Source organism: Periplaneta americana, chromosome 3 (genome assembly GCF_040183065.1).
Source record: "Periplaneta americana isolate PAMFEO1 chromosome 3, P.americana_PAMFEO1_priV1, whole genome shotgun sequence".
Lineage (NCBI taxonomy): Eukaryota > Metazoa > Arthropoda > Insecta > Blattodea > Blattidae > Periplaneta > Periplaneta americana.
In genome coordinates this window covers 103,897,389-103,915,464 of record NC_091119.1, presented here as the reverse complement: position 1 = coordinate 103,915,464, position 18,076 = coordinate 103,897,389, and the positions used below count along the sequence as shown (strand labels likewise).

At 36.5% G+C, this 18,076-nt stretch overlaps 1 protein-coding gene across 11 annotated transcripts in view; it reads left to right on the top strand.

Annotated features, from left to right (window-relative positions):
* Positions 1 to 18,076, top strand: part of LOC138696349 (uncharacterized) — a 129,746-nt gene that overhangs the window by 47,372 nt on the left and 64,298 nt on the right. For 8 of the 11 annotated variants that reach the window (XM_069821168.1, XM_069821166.1, XM_069821160.1 and 5 more), the window contains 2 exons: positions 48 to 5,971; positions 9,789 to 9,935. In XM_069821168.1, the coding sequence (XP_069677269.1) occupies positions 5,877 to 5,971; positions 9,789 to 9,935 (242 nt within the window). In that variant the 5' untranslated portion in view covers positions 48 to 5,876. Of the gene's footprint in view, positions 1 to 47; positions 9,936 to 12,515; positions 16,875 to 18,076 lie in introns of those variants that run through there. The other 3 variants (XR_011331354.1, XM_069821169.1, XR_011331353.1) reach the window with 2 other exon arrangements.

Below are 18,076 nucleotides of genomic sequence, written 5' to 3'. Positions count from 1 at the left end.
TAATTTTGTTTTGTATTAATCTTTTTTTTAATGTTTCTTCCCTTTAGATCCCAAAGCAAGCAAAGAGCTAGTGGCATACTAGTTGGCATCAAAAGAGGAATACGGTAACTTTAACCTTCAACATTATTAAACAAATGACTGAGGAAGACAAATCTGAAGTAACGAATATATTATGCAAATCTGGCTTTCAGGTAGAAGCTCCCTGTAGTAGAAGTGTCATTTGCAGAATTTGATAACAAATGAGTTCCATCAATTCATACCCTTCCAATTATTGCATTTATACTGGTAACGATAGAGTTATAAATTCTTAACAGTGAGTAGTTTCAATACTAATGTAGTAAAGTCACAAGAAGTATTTCCTTGATGTGCAATATTTCACGAGAATAAAATAAAATTCTCATAGTAACAGCTAAAATGCCTTGTCCATACTAGTTAAGTATTTAAAATGGAGCACGATTATGTACAGAAAAAGCACTGTTTAATAATGTAATTGAAAAAAAAATTAAAGAAACATTTGATATTATCAAAACTTCTGCATTTGTGTCTGACTTTATATTTCCTTATAATATGATTGCATAATTACTCTAGTCCAGTAAATCAGTCAGCTCTGTTACACCATTCTGTTCCTATGGGTACACAGTTGAAAAAGAAATCCACCAATGTCAGCACAAGCCAAGATGATGCACAAAAAACCATCTTGATTGTACTGCTATGTTCACCCATTTTGATTTGTTTGTGTGTCATACTCTTGCTTTATGTTTTAGTCTAAGCATTAATTTTTACTCTGTCAGATCTGTTAGTGTTGTGTTTTCCACAAATAACAAGATATAAAGTCAAGATCAAGAGGACATAATAGTACACGTGTGCAGTAGTTAAGTTGCTATTTCGGAGATTTTTAAGCCAAAAAAAAAAAACTTTAGGTTCGCACATGCTTATTTGCTTTGTCATGTCTGTTACCTGTCAGATCTGTTACTCCATGTCATGTCTGTTACATCATTCAAAACAGAGCCTCAATTTTTTTCTAATTATCTATCATTAAAGAAATTAAAGCTCAAATATCTTCGCCTTAAGGGCAATCTACTAAGATAATTGTTACTGAAAGAATGGTTCGGAGACTTGAAAGCATATAAATGTCCTACTAATCGGTTGCTAGCCGAGGAGTAGTAAGTTCAGTGGTGGGGTTGCCACCTTATAGCCTTTGGACCGGCTTTGGGACTCCATTCCAGACTCCCAAGACAAATTCTCCACTATATACCACATGGAAGACGATCTTTGGGACGCCCCCTGAAAAGATGGACAGAGACCATAACAGGCCACTAGGCCTAATACCTGCAATGACGATGATGATGACGATGATGATGATGTTGATGATGATGATGATGATGATGATGATGATGGTTTCTGTTAATTACTGAACAAGTTATTATTTTATATTAGGTAAAAGATTTGATATTAAGATATTTAATATACTAATTGTTCATTTTTGATCTGAAGTTAGTTCTGTTACTATTCTAAGAACTGTGCACTGTTTGAAGAATATCTGATATAAAAACAAAGGAATTCTATTTCTATAAAGATCCACTGTCTTGTCCCATAACACTCCTGACATTTCGTCGTGCCATCAAAGATTCATCGATGCTTGTAGAGAATGCTGTAAAGCAAGGTCAGTGTACAGTGGCTGATTACTATGGCAGAGACATTGCACTATATTAATACATGCAGAATATGCACTAAATAATACTTTAATTTTGACGTTCTCAATCGTCCATTTGTTATACAAATTTCGCAAATGACCCAGAAATGTATTGTAGTTCTTGAAAACAAAGAACTGTAATTGTTCAGCTGCAACATTGGCTTCCATTATTGCAAACATATCAATGTCTTTATCTATTAGAATTTTATGTATTTTAGTTTTCTTGGCTTGATTAAGGCCCCCAGCATTCCACTGTAAGACCTTCAGCTGAGGTAGAATTATATTGTGTTTTGTCTTCTTATGTGATGGTAAAATATTCCCCGTCCGGAGATCCGAATGAGGGGACTTTTTTACCTCCGAAATATTTTACTTCGGATTGTATTTGTCATTGGAGCATGTTGGATGGTCGTTTTTTTTCTATGTTCATTAAACATAGTTCAGGGGGTATCACGAGAAGGCGACCATCATCACCCCCAGAACACCAATATAGCGCGACATATTATTTTGGCAGAAGGCTAGCCTTGTTTCATACTGAGATGTAGTGAATTGATATCTCCTCTCTTGTCCCCTTCAAGCTTCCGAGTCAAGGTCGTAGCCATGCCTTTTTAGAGGTTTAGAGACTTCTGCCACAAATCTCGCACCAAACTCTGCATCCTGGAATGACTGTCAACAGTGAAGGATGTGAGTGAAAACCAAGTCTTACGATACATCATTATTGCAAACGTATAGACCTATTGTTACTAGGTATATAACTCAATTTTTTTGGGTCTGCTAAGAATCAAAATCTATTAATTTTTGAGAAAAAAAAATTCCGGCACCTGGAATCGAACCCGGAACCTCTCAGCTGTGCGCGCTGAATGCTCTTTCCATCTGACCCACACCGGGACATGATCCATGGTGACGGCCGAACTTCTCTCATTGTATTATCAATAGCCTACTACCTGCAATTAAGACATTCAAGCCATGTATGCAGGAGCGCATATTTAAATGGCTTCATGGTCATTTTCAACAACAGTTCATGAGTTACTGTTAACATTGATATATACATATATATTTTTATATGAGGTCTCGCCATCCTCATTGAATAATCAATGGCTATAAGTAGCCATCAGAGGTCTGCATCGACGTTTTCGCTCGAGCGCTAAGTAGTTCATAGCATAATCGATAGGTAGCGCACATGCATGATGGGTAAAATTGTCATGAGCGATAAATCCTCAAACGGTATAAGCCGAGCGTTAGACATTCGTTCTTGTTACAGTGATGAACTGTGTAGTAACATCAAAGATGTTTATCATTTCAAAACTTTGCAGTGTTTAACTAACCTCTCCATAGTACAATTACAAAACTTGCATTAAAATGTAATATAAATATTGTAGGTAAATGTTCTTTTTTTTTTTTTTTTTTCCACGCAGGAATGATTCTGTTTTTGCCATATCTGATAGATGTTATTGGATGTAAATGTAATTATTATAAACGGAGAACACAATCACGATAATGCAAGAACTGTATCAAGTTTTCTAGTAATAATAATAATAATAATAATAATAATAATCTCTAATAATTAGTGTATCAATCTTTGCGTCTGTAACAGTTGTGCAGCTTGATTATTCGTTTTATTATATTTTCTGTGACGTTATCTCTGTACTAATATTGTTATTAATCTACTGCTATATCAATAATATTTTGTAAAACGTTTCTACATTGTCGCAGTATATAGGCGGAACACTATGTATGGACCTATCAAATTATATATGTGGTAAATCAAATATTGAATAATTATGAATTAGTAATAATAACTGTATATCGAAGTTTTTCATACTATTTTATTGATAACTTCATGTTCCTGTTTTGGTACGTTCCACTGACTGTTCCATTAAACGTTTGTCATAAACGCAGAAAATAAAGCCTTATTTTTACCGTGTGAGCAAAACATATGTGTATCTTATTTGTCGCCTTCCGTACAAGATAAGACATGTTGGTGAGGTGACCTTGTACTGTGCTTCTATTTATTACGAGCGTATCACGACCGATCTTACCTCACTCAAGGGTGCGACACTCGACCGAGTTCAAGCGAGCGATTTAACTCCAATGCAGCATTCTGATAGCTATACTGTAAATATCTATTAATTTGAGAAAAATTCGTTCCAGCACCTGGAATCGATTCATTGATTATTCAATGAGGATGGCGAGACCTCATATAAGAATATATATGTACCGGTATATGAGCCTCAAAAGCCTCTTAAGAGCTTAGTCACTGACAGATATTCCCCTCAGAATTTGTCATTTGAGCTCAGCACGTGGAATGGCCAGGCGCTACATGCCCAGCAGAGTAGGCGAACTGTCTGGTCTTGCCTAGGCTCTCTGCCCTGATCATGGAACCTGTATGTAGTTTCGAAACGTTAGAAATGTTAGCTCCAGGACATAGTGCAATATCCAAATCACATTCACCGTGAAAACCTAAAAAACACATATAATTTAAGGTTATATAGAAGGTCTAACTCCAAACTTGTTAGCAGAATTTTTGTAATGTGACATTGTTTATGCATTGCCAAGTAGAGACAAATGATACTTTGGAGAAATTGCATTAATGCAATCTAAAGCATAAATGAATTCAGAACTGTGTTTTGTACATGTCGAAATGGAAATTAAATAAAACTTGGTTTAATGTAACATAGTAGCAGCAGCAGTATCTATTGCCCAGACACTTGGAAGTTCTCCATTCACCTTCTAACTTTGCAGTATAATTTAGAGTCCGAATCCAAAAAATCTGATGCCAAAGCTGGACATTTTCGTAAATGTTCTTGATTCATCAAAGAGTCTTCTAGATTACACAGGATGCATTTTGGTGAACAAAAAATTTCAATTTTAAACAGGGTGCTGCAAACAGTCATGACCAGTTAGCATCCGAAATTTTGCTACTGAATCATGTCGAAAAGAATCAGATACCTTATATATTCTTTTTCAGTAAGTAATACTGACCAAGATTTATTATTGCTGTTTTCTTAAAATTTCTTCAGAATTTTCATTTGAAATTTAATTTTAATGTAACGTAACATGACTTAAAATACAGATTAGCCTAAAAAAAGTATACACTGTTCGTTTATAAATAACTTTAGAACAAATTCAGATAAAATTCTCATTTTCGGGGAAATTGTAGCTTAATGGATAGGTCAAAGAGGTGCTGTCGAGTACCCAGCACAGTCCCCAAACCTAACACCAATTTCTACATATGCGGGACCCTAAAGGATGTTGTTTATTGGGAAACGCCAGCTACACTGGATGTGCTACGAGAACAAATCAAAATTTAACGTCATGTGCAGCTATGACACTGGACACATTACGGAACTTAGTTCGTGGAGCAGTTCGGCGGCATCAATAGTGTTTGGATGCTGATGGTGGTCACTTTGAACAATTTCATGAAAAACGAGAATTTTTTCTCAATTTGTTTCACTGTTTTAGGACCCCATCTTCTTTCATTCAGAGCAGAACTAAGTACAGATCTAATACTTTTCTTCTTAGGCATAATTGACAACTTATCCAACTAAATATAACAACTATAAATAAACAGAACACTACAACTATACTTATTTCACTATTTTTAGGTCTATGTAAATGTTTCTGTGTAAATGGAACACTCAGCAAACGAATATAAACCCACAACACAAAACTAAACACTCAACTAACGATTATAAATGCACAAAACAAACCAAATAAGGCTGCAGGCCGAGTTTGATAACCAGTCTACTATTGTAATATGAAGTTACGACATGTGTACCGTACAAAGTTTCATCCGCTTTGGTAAAAAAAAAATAATGTAAAATTGAATATTGTCTAAATGTAAAATTTTTATTGCCAGCTATATACATTTGTTTTGTAGGTGATCGATTCATGTAGAGGGCCTTGTACGAGAAACATTTGAAGCTATATACATTTGCTTTGTAGATGATCGATTCATATAGAGGGCCGTGTACAAGAAACATTTGAAGAATGTTATTATTGTCGGTATTGTCACCATGACTATTTATAAATATAAGTGTCAATGGTATTGCATTAACAGCTGTACTGATTTATTAATTCCAACAAAATCGCGACAGAGGTATGAAGAGGAATATAAGAAGTTTTAAGAGTGTGTAAAAAAAAAGTAGAGAATATTTCTGAAAAGTTTATGCTTGAATATTGTTAAATGAAAAGTGAAAAGAAGAAATCAAGTTCTCTGTGGATTCATTATTCTATGCTGCGGTGTACGGTATCACTGAAGAAAAACGTGGACATCAATCAGTAAGTAGACACAATAATTGTTAGCTTTTTAAAGCAAAAAAGTGAATTGTGAAAATGTTACCATTAATGTGTATAACAAATAAAAAGCTTACAAGGACAAGGATCCTGCTGATCCAAAGTTGCACTCGGGCATGGGTTCAATTCCAGCTTGTGCTCATTACTGGTAGTTTTTCCGAGGTTTTCTCCAACCATAAGACGAATGCAAATGTCAGGTAATCTATGACGAACCCTCAGCCTCATCTTCCCAAATACCATCACGCTATTACCAATACAATCAATGCCAAATATCCTAGTAGTTAATACAGGGTCGTTAAATAACCAACTAAAAAAATTGCAGAGAGCAATCAGAGTAGTATAATGAAGCATTAATGGTTGAAGTGTTGATCAAAACTTTTTAGTGGTTGTGGTAGCAGTATGTGTAAGAAAAGTAAATAGTTGGTGTACTATGGTTGATGTTTAAGAAAGTGCGAAGTTAATACAGTGCTAATAGTACCTCCATCCATGCCAACAACTCTGCTACAGAAAAGAATAATAAAGTTATGCCTTAATAAACTCTTGATAACCCTTCAGAACTGTTGTATTCAGGATTTAAAGTATTTGACTTCCATCAAATTTATAACAATGTATTATTGAATTTCGTACATAAAAACCGAAATATATTTAATTTATATTCACATAAATCAGTGATGTCAATTGATGCCCATAGGAGCAAGCGCGTGCTTTAGAGCTCAGGAGAGCCTGTTCAGGGATGGTCAGCACTGATTCAATAGATAAAGGGAAGAGAACTTATTAAAACTGTATCCATGTTAAATTTTAGATTTGTCTGGAAGTATTGCATTATAAGAATGTAAGTTTTAATTTTAATGTTCATTTTTCACAAGTTTGATTTTTTTGTTCAAAAGAAATATTTTCTCAACTTTCTTTATAGACAAGTGAAATTTTCAGATACAGGCCTATTTATTTAGTAGCCTTACAGAATGTTTTCGTTAATTTAATATACCGTAAATGCATATTACTGAAGATAGTGTATTGAAAGTTTTGAAAATATTCGCATGGAAATGAATGACTAACAAAGCAACTACTGTTACATCATAAGCAAAAGATACATCCCCATGTGTTGTAAAAATGTCAGCTCTATAGCTTCAGCACATTTCGAGAAAATAATTTAATATTCTGATGATAGGAAGTTGCTCACCAATATCACCTTAAAAGCATAATGTGATAAGAGTTTTGTTATGGAATATTAGTTACACTTAAAACATATACAGCACCTAGGTAACTTTGCTTTGTACTGTAATATTTTCTTGATTAGTTGATTGATTATTTTTATAGGGCTAAAGGTATCATCAATATCAATTACAACTTGTCATGTCATACTCAATCTCTTTTTTTGGGATATTTAGTACAGTATAGTTGTACTACTATGGAATTTATGTGAATATTCCTTCTTAACTCTTAATTATGTTATTAACATTTAAAAACAACTGCAATATTAAGAAATTGGTATTAGTACTTTTGTTTTACAGACAATATAGATAATATCAAACAGAAAGAAGCCATATAAAAATAACGACATAAAATGTCACGTTCCGTTTGAAGTTTGTGCACCACTGTTTTCTTAATCCTACAGGCTGCTTACTCATATACACAACCCTTCCTCTTTCCATACTTAGCGCTTGATGCCCGCGCACGACGTCAAGGTCAGAAAAATGCGCTTGCTTTGACATCACTGACATAAATATAAAACCAAAAGATCAGAAAACATATATTATGCTTAACAGAACCTAAATGTATCATAACTGTAGCATATAATCACAGTAGCAATTTCGGTGCAAGGCTTTATAACATGGTAACTTAATAGCTAAATTCCCAAATATACACTATCTACAAAAAAGTAATTGGGCACTATTTTTGCCCCTTCAGAACCTCGTGGTACCACCTCTTGTTGCTATAACAGCAGCCACCCTTTCAGGCATGTTTTCCACTAGTTTGTGTGGGATATCCACTGGAATGCGTCGCCATTCCTCTTGCAATATGGCACTCAGTTGGACAATGGAAGTTGGCCGAATTTCCCGAAACCTCAATCGCCGGTCCAATTCGTCTTAAAGGTGCTCAGTGTGATTGAGATCAGGACTCTGTGCAGGCCAGTTCAACTGGTCACCTTATTGTCTGCATACCACTGCACAGTAGAAACATGACTTCTAGCAATTACTTTTTGGTAGATAGTGTACAATTTACTAATGTTCCTTATTTTAAAAAATCAATTAAAAATTCCTGTCTAGAGAGAAAATTTAAAGTTCAATTATTCTGATATGTTTTTCTTCTTCTTTTTTCTTTTTCTTTTTTCTTTTTCTTTTTTTACTTTTTACTCTGTTATTTAATAAAATATCTTAACATTATGTGGAATGCCCTCTGAGCACGAGTACGTAACTTATTCTTTCTGGGGATGCTAGAATGTTTTTATATAAAAAAGCAATATGTATCTTTGTTCTACGAGGGCTATTCATAAAGTAGCCATTTATTTTTTACAAACCTGTGAATGACGTTACAGAATTGGGTTAGAATACGTTTGAAATTGTACACTCAAATTTATTTTTCCACACATTTTCCAGTCACATTGAGACACTTGTCGTAGCATTTGACGAGCTTTGAAATTCCACAGTCGTAGAATTCGGCCAACCTACGACGCTGATTCTCATCTCTTCGTCATTGTCAAAGCACTTCGAGCCAAGTCACGTCTTCATGTGCATGAAGAGATGGTAATCGCTAGGTACCAAATGTGGGCTATAGGGAGGACGATCCAATACTTCCCAGTTGAACTTTCGGAGTTTGGTCACAGTATGACGCGCTGTATACGGCCGGGTGTTGTCATACAGGAAAATCACCCCAGAGCTCAACATTTGTTTTAAATGGCGCTTTTCAAGTTTGTTAATGTGTTACAGTAATGCTCAGCGTTAATTGTGGCATTCCTCTCCAAGAACTCCATTAGCAAAATTCCTTTTCTGTCCCAGAAGACAGTTGCCACAAGTTTCCTCGTGGAAAGTGTTTGACGACACTTTGTGGAATTTTTCAGGGAGTGAGTATGGCCCCACTGCATTGATTGAAGCTTTGTTTCTGCATTCACATACCGCACCCAAGTCTCATCTCCTTTCATAATCTGATCGAGAAAAGCATCACCTTCTCTTTCGTAATGCTCAAGAAAGGACAGTGCTGCTCCCATCGGCTGAGCCTTTTGTTCCTCAGAAAGGAGTTTAGGAACCCATCTGGCAGAAAGTTTCCAGTAGCCCAAATCTTCGGTAATCACTTTGTACACAAGAGTACGACTAATCTGTGGAAAATCCTCACTAAGCTCTGACATGGTAAACCTGCGGTTTACTCTAACCTTTTTGTCAACCAAACAAATCAGATCTGCATTCACGATACTCGGTCGAGGTTCTCTCTTCATCATGGACATTGGTTCGCCCATTTTTGAACATACGGCACCATCCAATTTTTAACAGTCTCCCGACTTCCGCATTTCTCTTCTCTTCAAACTTTTTCCTACCTTATTTTTGCATAATGTAAAAATTAATTGAAACATTTAATTTTTACGTGGTTGAAGGTGATTTATATGATGGATTCTCTTGTTCCAGAGATGCCCTGGAATGTGCAGCTAAGCTTATACAAAGAGTGTTTTCTGTTATGAACATTAAGTAATCAGATATATACATACATTCGTATATATGGTCTCGCATCCACATTGAATAATCAAGACTACTATTTTTTGTTAGTAGTCAACATGTAGATACCTATTAATTTTGAGAAAAATTCGTTCCAGCACCGGGAATCGAACCCAGGACGTCTCAACTCTGCGTGCTGAGCGCTCTTTCCAACTGAGCTATGCTGGGACACGATGCACGGTGCCAGCCGAACTCTCCTCATTACATCATCAATGGCCTACTACCTGCAATTTAGACATATACCGGTAAGTCATATATGCAGGAGCACATATTTAAATGACTTTATGGCCAATTTTAACAAGCTTGTTAACATTGATATAAACCTATACTCACATATGAAGTCTCGCAATCCTCAGATGTTCGAAAAAGGAGCGCGACACTTTAATCAAATCAGAACTGCAAATCACAGTCAACTTCAATTACTCATGTAGGAAATTTTTACAATTTGTTTGAAACTATTACACTAGATAAAATATCTCAAAATACTTTAATTTAAGCCTAACTGCCAAAATGTACAATAAAATTGTTTTTAGTGCCGCTAACTGAATTTAATAATTTTTCAATTTTTTATGTGAAATATTGTAGACCACTTAGTCTCCCATATTTTCTTCAAAAATAGTTGGCAACCCTAGCACCAACACTATTTCTACCCAAGTCTGAAATCAGAGTGAAAAGTCCATGTGCCTGTGTAATACTCATACATGTTTTCCATCTATTAGGAATATTCACAGTTTGCTGTATCTTCAAATGATTCTTTGGACATTCTGTAATATTCTGTGAATTTGTCTGGATGCTGTTCTAACTCCACCAATAAAACACTACAAGCACCATGATTTTCAACATTTTGAACCAATGAATCCGAAACCTATGCCTTTATCTTCGCATTCTTATTATTGACAATAGCAGAAGATCTCCATCTGATGACTCCACACTGAATGACTCATTAGATCAAATAACATGGCGTTATGTGTCACGCTCCATGTGCAATGCATCATGTTTCTTGCATCATCCGGTGTGTTAACATGCAGGGTCGAATCTAGCTACTTGACGCCTCTAGGCAGAGAAAAATATTTCTGCCCCTTATTTCGCCCTATATGCGTCATTTGGATCAAATGAAATAATTGATTCTGCGTCATTATTACTGTTTCTAATATCAGAAACGCCTGACTAAAATGAACCACACGCTGCACTATTTTCGGTAACTGCTGTTCACCACATTATTACACTCTGATGTACCTGGACTCGAACTGGAACAAGCTGGCTATGTTTGTTTTTTAAATAACACATATTTTTGCACTTTTTCTCACCATTTCCTCTCTTTTTATTGCCTTGTCTTTCTCGAGTTTCCGGTATTGTTGTTTAGTCAACTGTCCGAAGACAGGTCTGGAAACCACAAGTGACACCATCAAGGCATCACTCATAAGGCAACTAGGCCAGGAGATAATGGGGTAGGGTGACCAGTTCCTTTCCCCCTCCATTGCATACAACGCTAACTAGCTACATATTACACTAATGAGATTTTAGATGCAGTTCATCCTCTGACACATATCGTCAAATGAGATGTACTGTCTGGTAATAGATTTACATATCAGCCAGAACCTCAATAAGAGGTGTTTCTAGTATTGAGAACCACTGAGATTTTTCCGACTTTCACTCATTATAATGAATATTAAAATATAAATCACCTAGGTACAAAACAACTGCACCCTTTACCGTTTCAAATTAAACTGAACTCCCAAGCGTCCGGCTGATACAATGACTGGCGGTATTTTCTTTGAATTTAAGTCTGAATGGGGATTGCTGAGTGTTGATACTGGCTACTCTTATGACAGAGTTAGCGGCGTTCTCATCAGTTCATCACAAAGCTTGTGATTGCGAGCAACGAGATTTGCCTTCCTAACATATCATAATATAATACCATAAGTTCTTTAATGTTATTATGTGACACTCTCACAGTGAGAGGGCATAACACTTTTTCTGTGCGTTTTCTGACCATTAGTTAATGGAGAAAATGGTGTTAAAAGATAGAGAGAAAGACTCTGCGCTACACTACTACATTTCCAGAAAACTTTAATTTTTCTCTCTGAGTAAAGAACACGTCTGCTTGTCATGTGGTTCTGAAAATGGGTATATTTCCTGCTTTTGTTGTGTTTATTTAATTTGTGGGATAACGTAATAGTGTATTTGTGTATTACGCTGTGCTAAGTAGGCCTCCTTGAACTTATATTTTTGTAGTGAGTTATAGCGAGGCAATTACCACTTTGGCATCTGCCGAGTGCACAGGTAATGTGTCAGAAGTCTACAGGTAGGTGTTCTTATTTTCTACCAATATATAAAAGGTTAAGTAACACCATAAAACACTATTTTTAAAAATGAAGAGAGCCTGAAAATTCATATCCACATCTTGCCAATTGGACGTACTTGATGCTAGAAAAATTTGAGCTTTAATTGAGTGTAATCAGTGCAGTGCTTGACAAGGTCAGGAGAATTGAAGGAACTCTCTTAATATGGAACAGGCATTGTGATGGATGAACATTACAGTACAATGTTGAGAACAATGTATACGGTAAACTGTAGAAAGAACTGTTTATAATAGCATTTGGACTTTGCTCTGTGTTATGGATGAACATTGCTACGTCTTTTAGCTAAAAATTTCCCGAAGATCTGGCATTCATCCTCTTCATGTTGCCTTGCTGCAGATGCCATCAGAATTTCAAATATGCCATATTGAGCCTCTATTCCTCGATTCTTCGCTTTTTAGACATGAAGGGTGGATATAAGGCGTATTGTCTTTATTATTGTTGTTCTTTCTGTTTCTTTTTTAGAAGTAATGGAAACCAGGAAAGTTCGAGGGGTCCACTCTTTATTATTCTATCTGTGGCATTTGGAACAACTGGATAATGCATACCATACAGCAGTGCCAAATATGCTCGCCATTGGGGCTCATGACAGGAAGAACTTGGCTCTGAGATCAAACTGCGCATGCACAGACTTCTCTTGTAGTGTCACCGTGATCCTTATCTGGATTTATTTTCGCGTGTACATTCCTAATCAAATGAAGTTCCCTTTGTACTCCAGTTACACATCTTGTATATACGAAGATTAGGTTTGGTTAGTTTAGGTTTTTATTAACCCATTAACGCCCAAATTATTTTTATTAAAAAAAACGAAAATAATATATCTATTTCATAAATTTCATCCATAAGATGCCAAGAATATGTTTTGTTTATTCTGCCGTGCACCAAGTAGCTGAAAATCACCCGGTCTATAAATAGACCGCTGGGCACTTATGATATCTGCGTATTCATTTGCAATAAAGTAAATATATTTTTTTGTGTATTTAATGTAGTATAACCAGAAACATTTACACCAATATAAATAAATTTATTTATGACATTTTAGTATTTAATGCAACAATACAATGCTGCAGCAATAATGAAACATTTATTTTCGGAATGTCTGTCTTTACCGAGTGTGGTAAGGCTCAAAGCATTTTTGACAGAGGGTTTAATCACACTTCTTGTGGAATGTTACTGGTCTGCATTTACACCATTCCATCTGGCAGTGTTTCTGAGAGGGTCGTTTTGCCATGAAATGACCTCTACTATCTATCCTCATACCAAATTTCACTCATCGAGGTGATGGAATAGGGCACTCCATTCTCTTGCAGTTCGAAAACATCTAGAGATATTGAATTCAAGTAGGTCCAGGGAGTCTCGTCCATGTATTTCTCTGTAGACAATCCAACCATTTACTATAGCCATATCCAGCATTCTGACAAAGAGATCTCAGTACCACTTTTTTCCATGAATTGAAGTGGCATATTTCCCTGCTAACCAATCATGATGGTCCACTCCACCCATGTACTTACCGTATTTCTTGAGATTTTTCCGGAGTTTTCTCTCAACCCAATATAAGCAAATGCTGGGTAACTTTCGGTGCTGGACCCCGGACTCATTTCACTGGCATTATTATCTTCATCTCAAACAGACGCTAAATAACCTAAGATGTTGATAAAGTGTCATAAAATAACCTACTAAAAAAAATGACCTGTTGTTGCTGCACACTTATATTCTGTCTTATATTTCTGTCCCACCTGCTTGCAGAAGCCCCTACATCAAAGTTTGATCCTACAGGTACACATCTGTTGTCATCCCACTTCACGAACAGAATTTCACTATTAGTGTCAAATGTATAATCGCAGGACTCTCGTACTGCATTCTGTAGTAATTTCGTATCCTGAAGAGTAAAGGCATCCATTCTGTTTTCTCTCACAGTTTCTGTAATCCGGAAACCAAGATCCTGAAGGTGGAGCAAAAGGTCTCTACTTATAAAAAAAATTATCAAATTATGTGTCGTGAGCATGAGGATGTACAATGCAATCGAGCACATTCAGCACAACTCTGCTGCCTAAGACAAAGTCGTGCCTATTATTGACGTCATTTCAGCTGTGTCCTTACCAGAGATTTTTTACACAGGGAATAGAAAACCTCAATGTGATGTTGGCCACAGAAGAAATTAGTCAAAAGTGATACCATCTGACATAATATTACGAAAGAAAACGAAGCAATATGTCGTAAAAAAGTAAATCCTTGGTGCTACAGCCCATGAAGGGCTAAGACCGACCAGCCGGCTACTGACCTCACGTCCACGTGCCGAAGCAGAGGTGGACGATCATCCAATCAGAATAGAAGTATCGTGTGGTTAGCACGATGATCCTCCCAGCCGTTGTAGCTAGTTTGTCAAACCGGATTTTTGCTACCTATCGTAGCTCCCTAAGTGCATCACGATGCTGGGTGGGCACTGGTCCCATACACTGGCCGAAATTTCATGACAAAATTTCTTCCCCCATGAGGACTCGAACCACGTTCATTCCGTAACGCGAGTCCTAGACAGGATGCCTTAGACCATGGTGCCACAGCACAGGACAGCAATATATCGTACCATCACAATATTGAATTTTTTTCTGTTTACTGTTATAATATGTTGGTGAAAATAGGATGCATGGTTTTCTTTATTGGTCGAGAAATATTATTGCATATTTTATAGACCTCTGTACTTTGAAGAAAGAAGGAATATATCCATTGTTCAAAAATGTATACACTGCAGACGTACACCGTATCACATTTATTTCCAATTTAGGGCATACAATAACATGTTCTGGGGATCGAATAGGTGCTAATCATCTTTCAGATGCTAATCTACTTGCAATAGCACAGTCCTACTGCCGACAGTCACTTGCTGATATCAACCGTTGTGGTATAGAATGCAATGACACACCTTTCTCCACTGTTATTTTCACGTGATATCATAAGTGCCCAGCGGTCTATTTATAGACCGCAGCCGTTTCAGTTCATATTGCTCCAATCATTTTACATAAATTTGTGTTTTTCTTTTGTGATGCAATAGTAATAACCTTGACACTACTAAATCACAAATCAATAACAATATCGACACATTATAATACGGAAAATTAATTATATTCCTTACACAGTGCGACATTATTTTATACCTAAATAATTCGAACTAAGATACCTTAATGAATTCTTATTTTTGAAGGAGGATAAAATGTTGGCAAGTTTAGTTAACATCTTACATGATATATTTATGATGATCATTAATATTGAATCAGTGGGGCGCCAATAAAAAAATCTAATGTAGTCGAGTGTGCAAAGGTCAATAAATAGACCATTGGGCGTTAATGGATTAATCAAGTCCGCGCATGCGTAGTTTGATCTCAAAGTAAGTTCTTTCTTTCGTGAGCTGCATGTGTCATTAGTGACCAGGCCATACTAAGCCATGTGAAACAAAAGAGAATCGAAATGTTGCTAGTAAAATTGGTGATGATATTCTTTAACACTAAATCCCTGCACTTTTAAGTGCAAGATCTATGGAGTATAATGACGACTTTTTTAATACACTAAAAGAAGATATCATAACACTTTAACACGGCGAAATTAATGAGAAATATGATGTGGTCCAGGGAATATCGTTCAAATCAACAGTGTGTGTAACTGACATTAATACATTATCTCCTCGTCAAACCCCAGCCAACCTTATCACTGGCAAAGTGTGTAATTAACACTAATGTACTTATCTCCTTATCTAAACTTGTTGCTACAGTCAATTTTATATCATGAAGTGCAGTTTGGTGGTTCCTTTGAACACCCCCTTACAGATTTATGACTTTCTACACAAACACCTCTGACCAGTCCATCGCCCCAACATTGCAAAGTTGCCACAATCTTGGCGACCTTCGAAATGAGAGGATTAGTGGCCGTCATCCTCATCTGGACACCACGTGTTTTGAAAAAAAAAGCAACGTAATATCACGAGCTCACCGCTCAATGAATACTACAGAATACACTCTCAATTATACTTTCATGTTAACTGATGGGATTCTTGGAATTCAGAAAATCTTTGGCAACTCTGCCTCCACGTGGATTTGACAGGATCCTGTCAATTCTTCTGAACGAGGGTTGTGATTGGTTACTAACAGGCAAAGACAAGATTTTCATCACAGTAAGAACACATTTATTTATGACAACCAATTAGGAGGGGGCAGAAGAAGGTCTGTTGGCAAAGTCCTTTCTACGAAACTGCACTCCATGGACTATAATAGTGAAGCTCTCTCTCAGTAATGTTGAGAATGAGGGAATGAATGAGAAAAAAATAAATTTCTCCTCGTAATGACGTCATGCCCTTATGTTGGCAACATTGTATACTTGATTATCATTGCAATGCCACGTTGAAAGCTGCGGTACCTAATTCTCCAGTTTAGTGATTTATTTTTTTTCTGTGGTGCTTTAAAATTATTCAGTCAGTTATTTGAGAAACTACACATGTTCCTTTCTGCTAGTTTTGAGAAAAGTGAATAAAACTGTCAGCTATATATGATTTGCAGTATTCTTGACATTCTTAAGAAGCTTACCTTGTAATATGAAGGTGCAATGGGACCCAAAATGTCCAGTGCATGTGTGATTTCTCAAATGAAATATTAGTAGCAAAAAAATCTGTATATTTTGCTTTAAGTGCAATACAGTGTTGTTAAATTACATTTATATGTCATAATTGAATTATATATTTAAAATTTTCCTTTACAATGCAAAAATGAAAGGCAAAATTGTATACTTTTTGTAGCTACAAACATTCATATATTAAAGCTCTTCAGGTGCTGTAAAATATTTTGATTTCATGCTCATTGGGAAAATACTTTGTAACTTTTTTACATCATTTCCAACACAACATATTTTACATTATCATATGAATAATTTTGCAACCAGCATACATGTGCTTACCTTTGTCATTATCCCAGTGAATGTACGCATGTTACTTTAATTTACTGTACATTATGTTATCTCAAAACCCGAAATCCATCAAAACCAGTTTCAAATAGGCCTGTAAAGACTAGTTTAAGCAAACAAAGGCATAAACAAAAAGCGTATATGCAAAGTGAGTTTTCGTAAGGTCTAGCCCAGCTCTGGGCACAACAGGGAATTGAAATGGAACTCTGAAACCCCCACCCATGTCTTTTTCGCTTACACTGCCTTATAAACAAACACACAATAGGCTCTATGCATCGTGATGGATTGCAGGTAACCAGCGAGAGCTGAAAGTTTGTAAAAACTATGATGCCTGCCTTATACAATCTGTCACTCAGCAATGCTTACCTTCCTGTCTACTCGTCTCAGCCAGGGAAGGTGGAGTGGGGAGTTAAGGGGAAATCAGCAGTGACTCGATTGAGTTACTAGTGCCCAGGCCTGGTCTAGCCTAAACAAACCAAACCGAACCTGTCACTGATTCTAGATCTTACGAAAACTCGCTTTTTATCTATGTACATTTGTTTAAGCAGGTCTGCCAAGTTAGCTCTGTGGCAGCACGTCTGCCTCCAGACTAGCCGGTGGGTTCGATTCCCAGTGGGATCAGAGATTTTCATGTAAAATTTGTGGTGGTGCAGAACTAAATTGTGCACCAATATGCCTGGGTTAAATCCCAAATCTCTCTGCAGTGCATATGAAGAGACGGCATATGTCACTGTTGATAGTGATTAGACCATTGGATGAGGACGTTAAGCCTGGTGGCCCCCTTGTTGCTATTCGACAGGAGTAGGCTATGTGCCAGCACCATATTTCCCCTTCTCCCTTCCTCTTCATTATCATCCTCACCCATTCCCTACACTACACTTACACGAACACTTACACATACACTCACCCTAGTACACGACATAACTCTTCACATGATACACATCATGTACAGCGTGGTCTGCCGAAGTGGTGTACAATTCAAAATGGATCATAGTCCTGCCATCTATCCGATATATGCGGAATCTGAATCACGCAAGTGCACAGTGGGCCAGACTGAATAAAAAATGGGACAAAATTGAAAA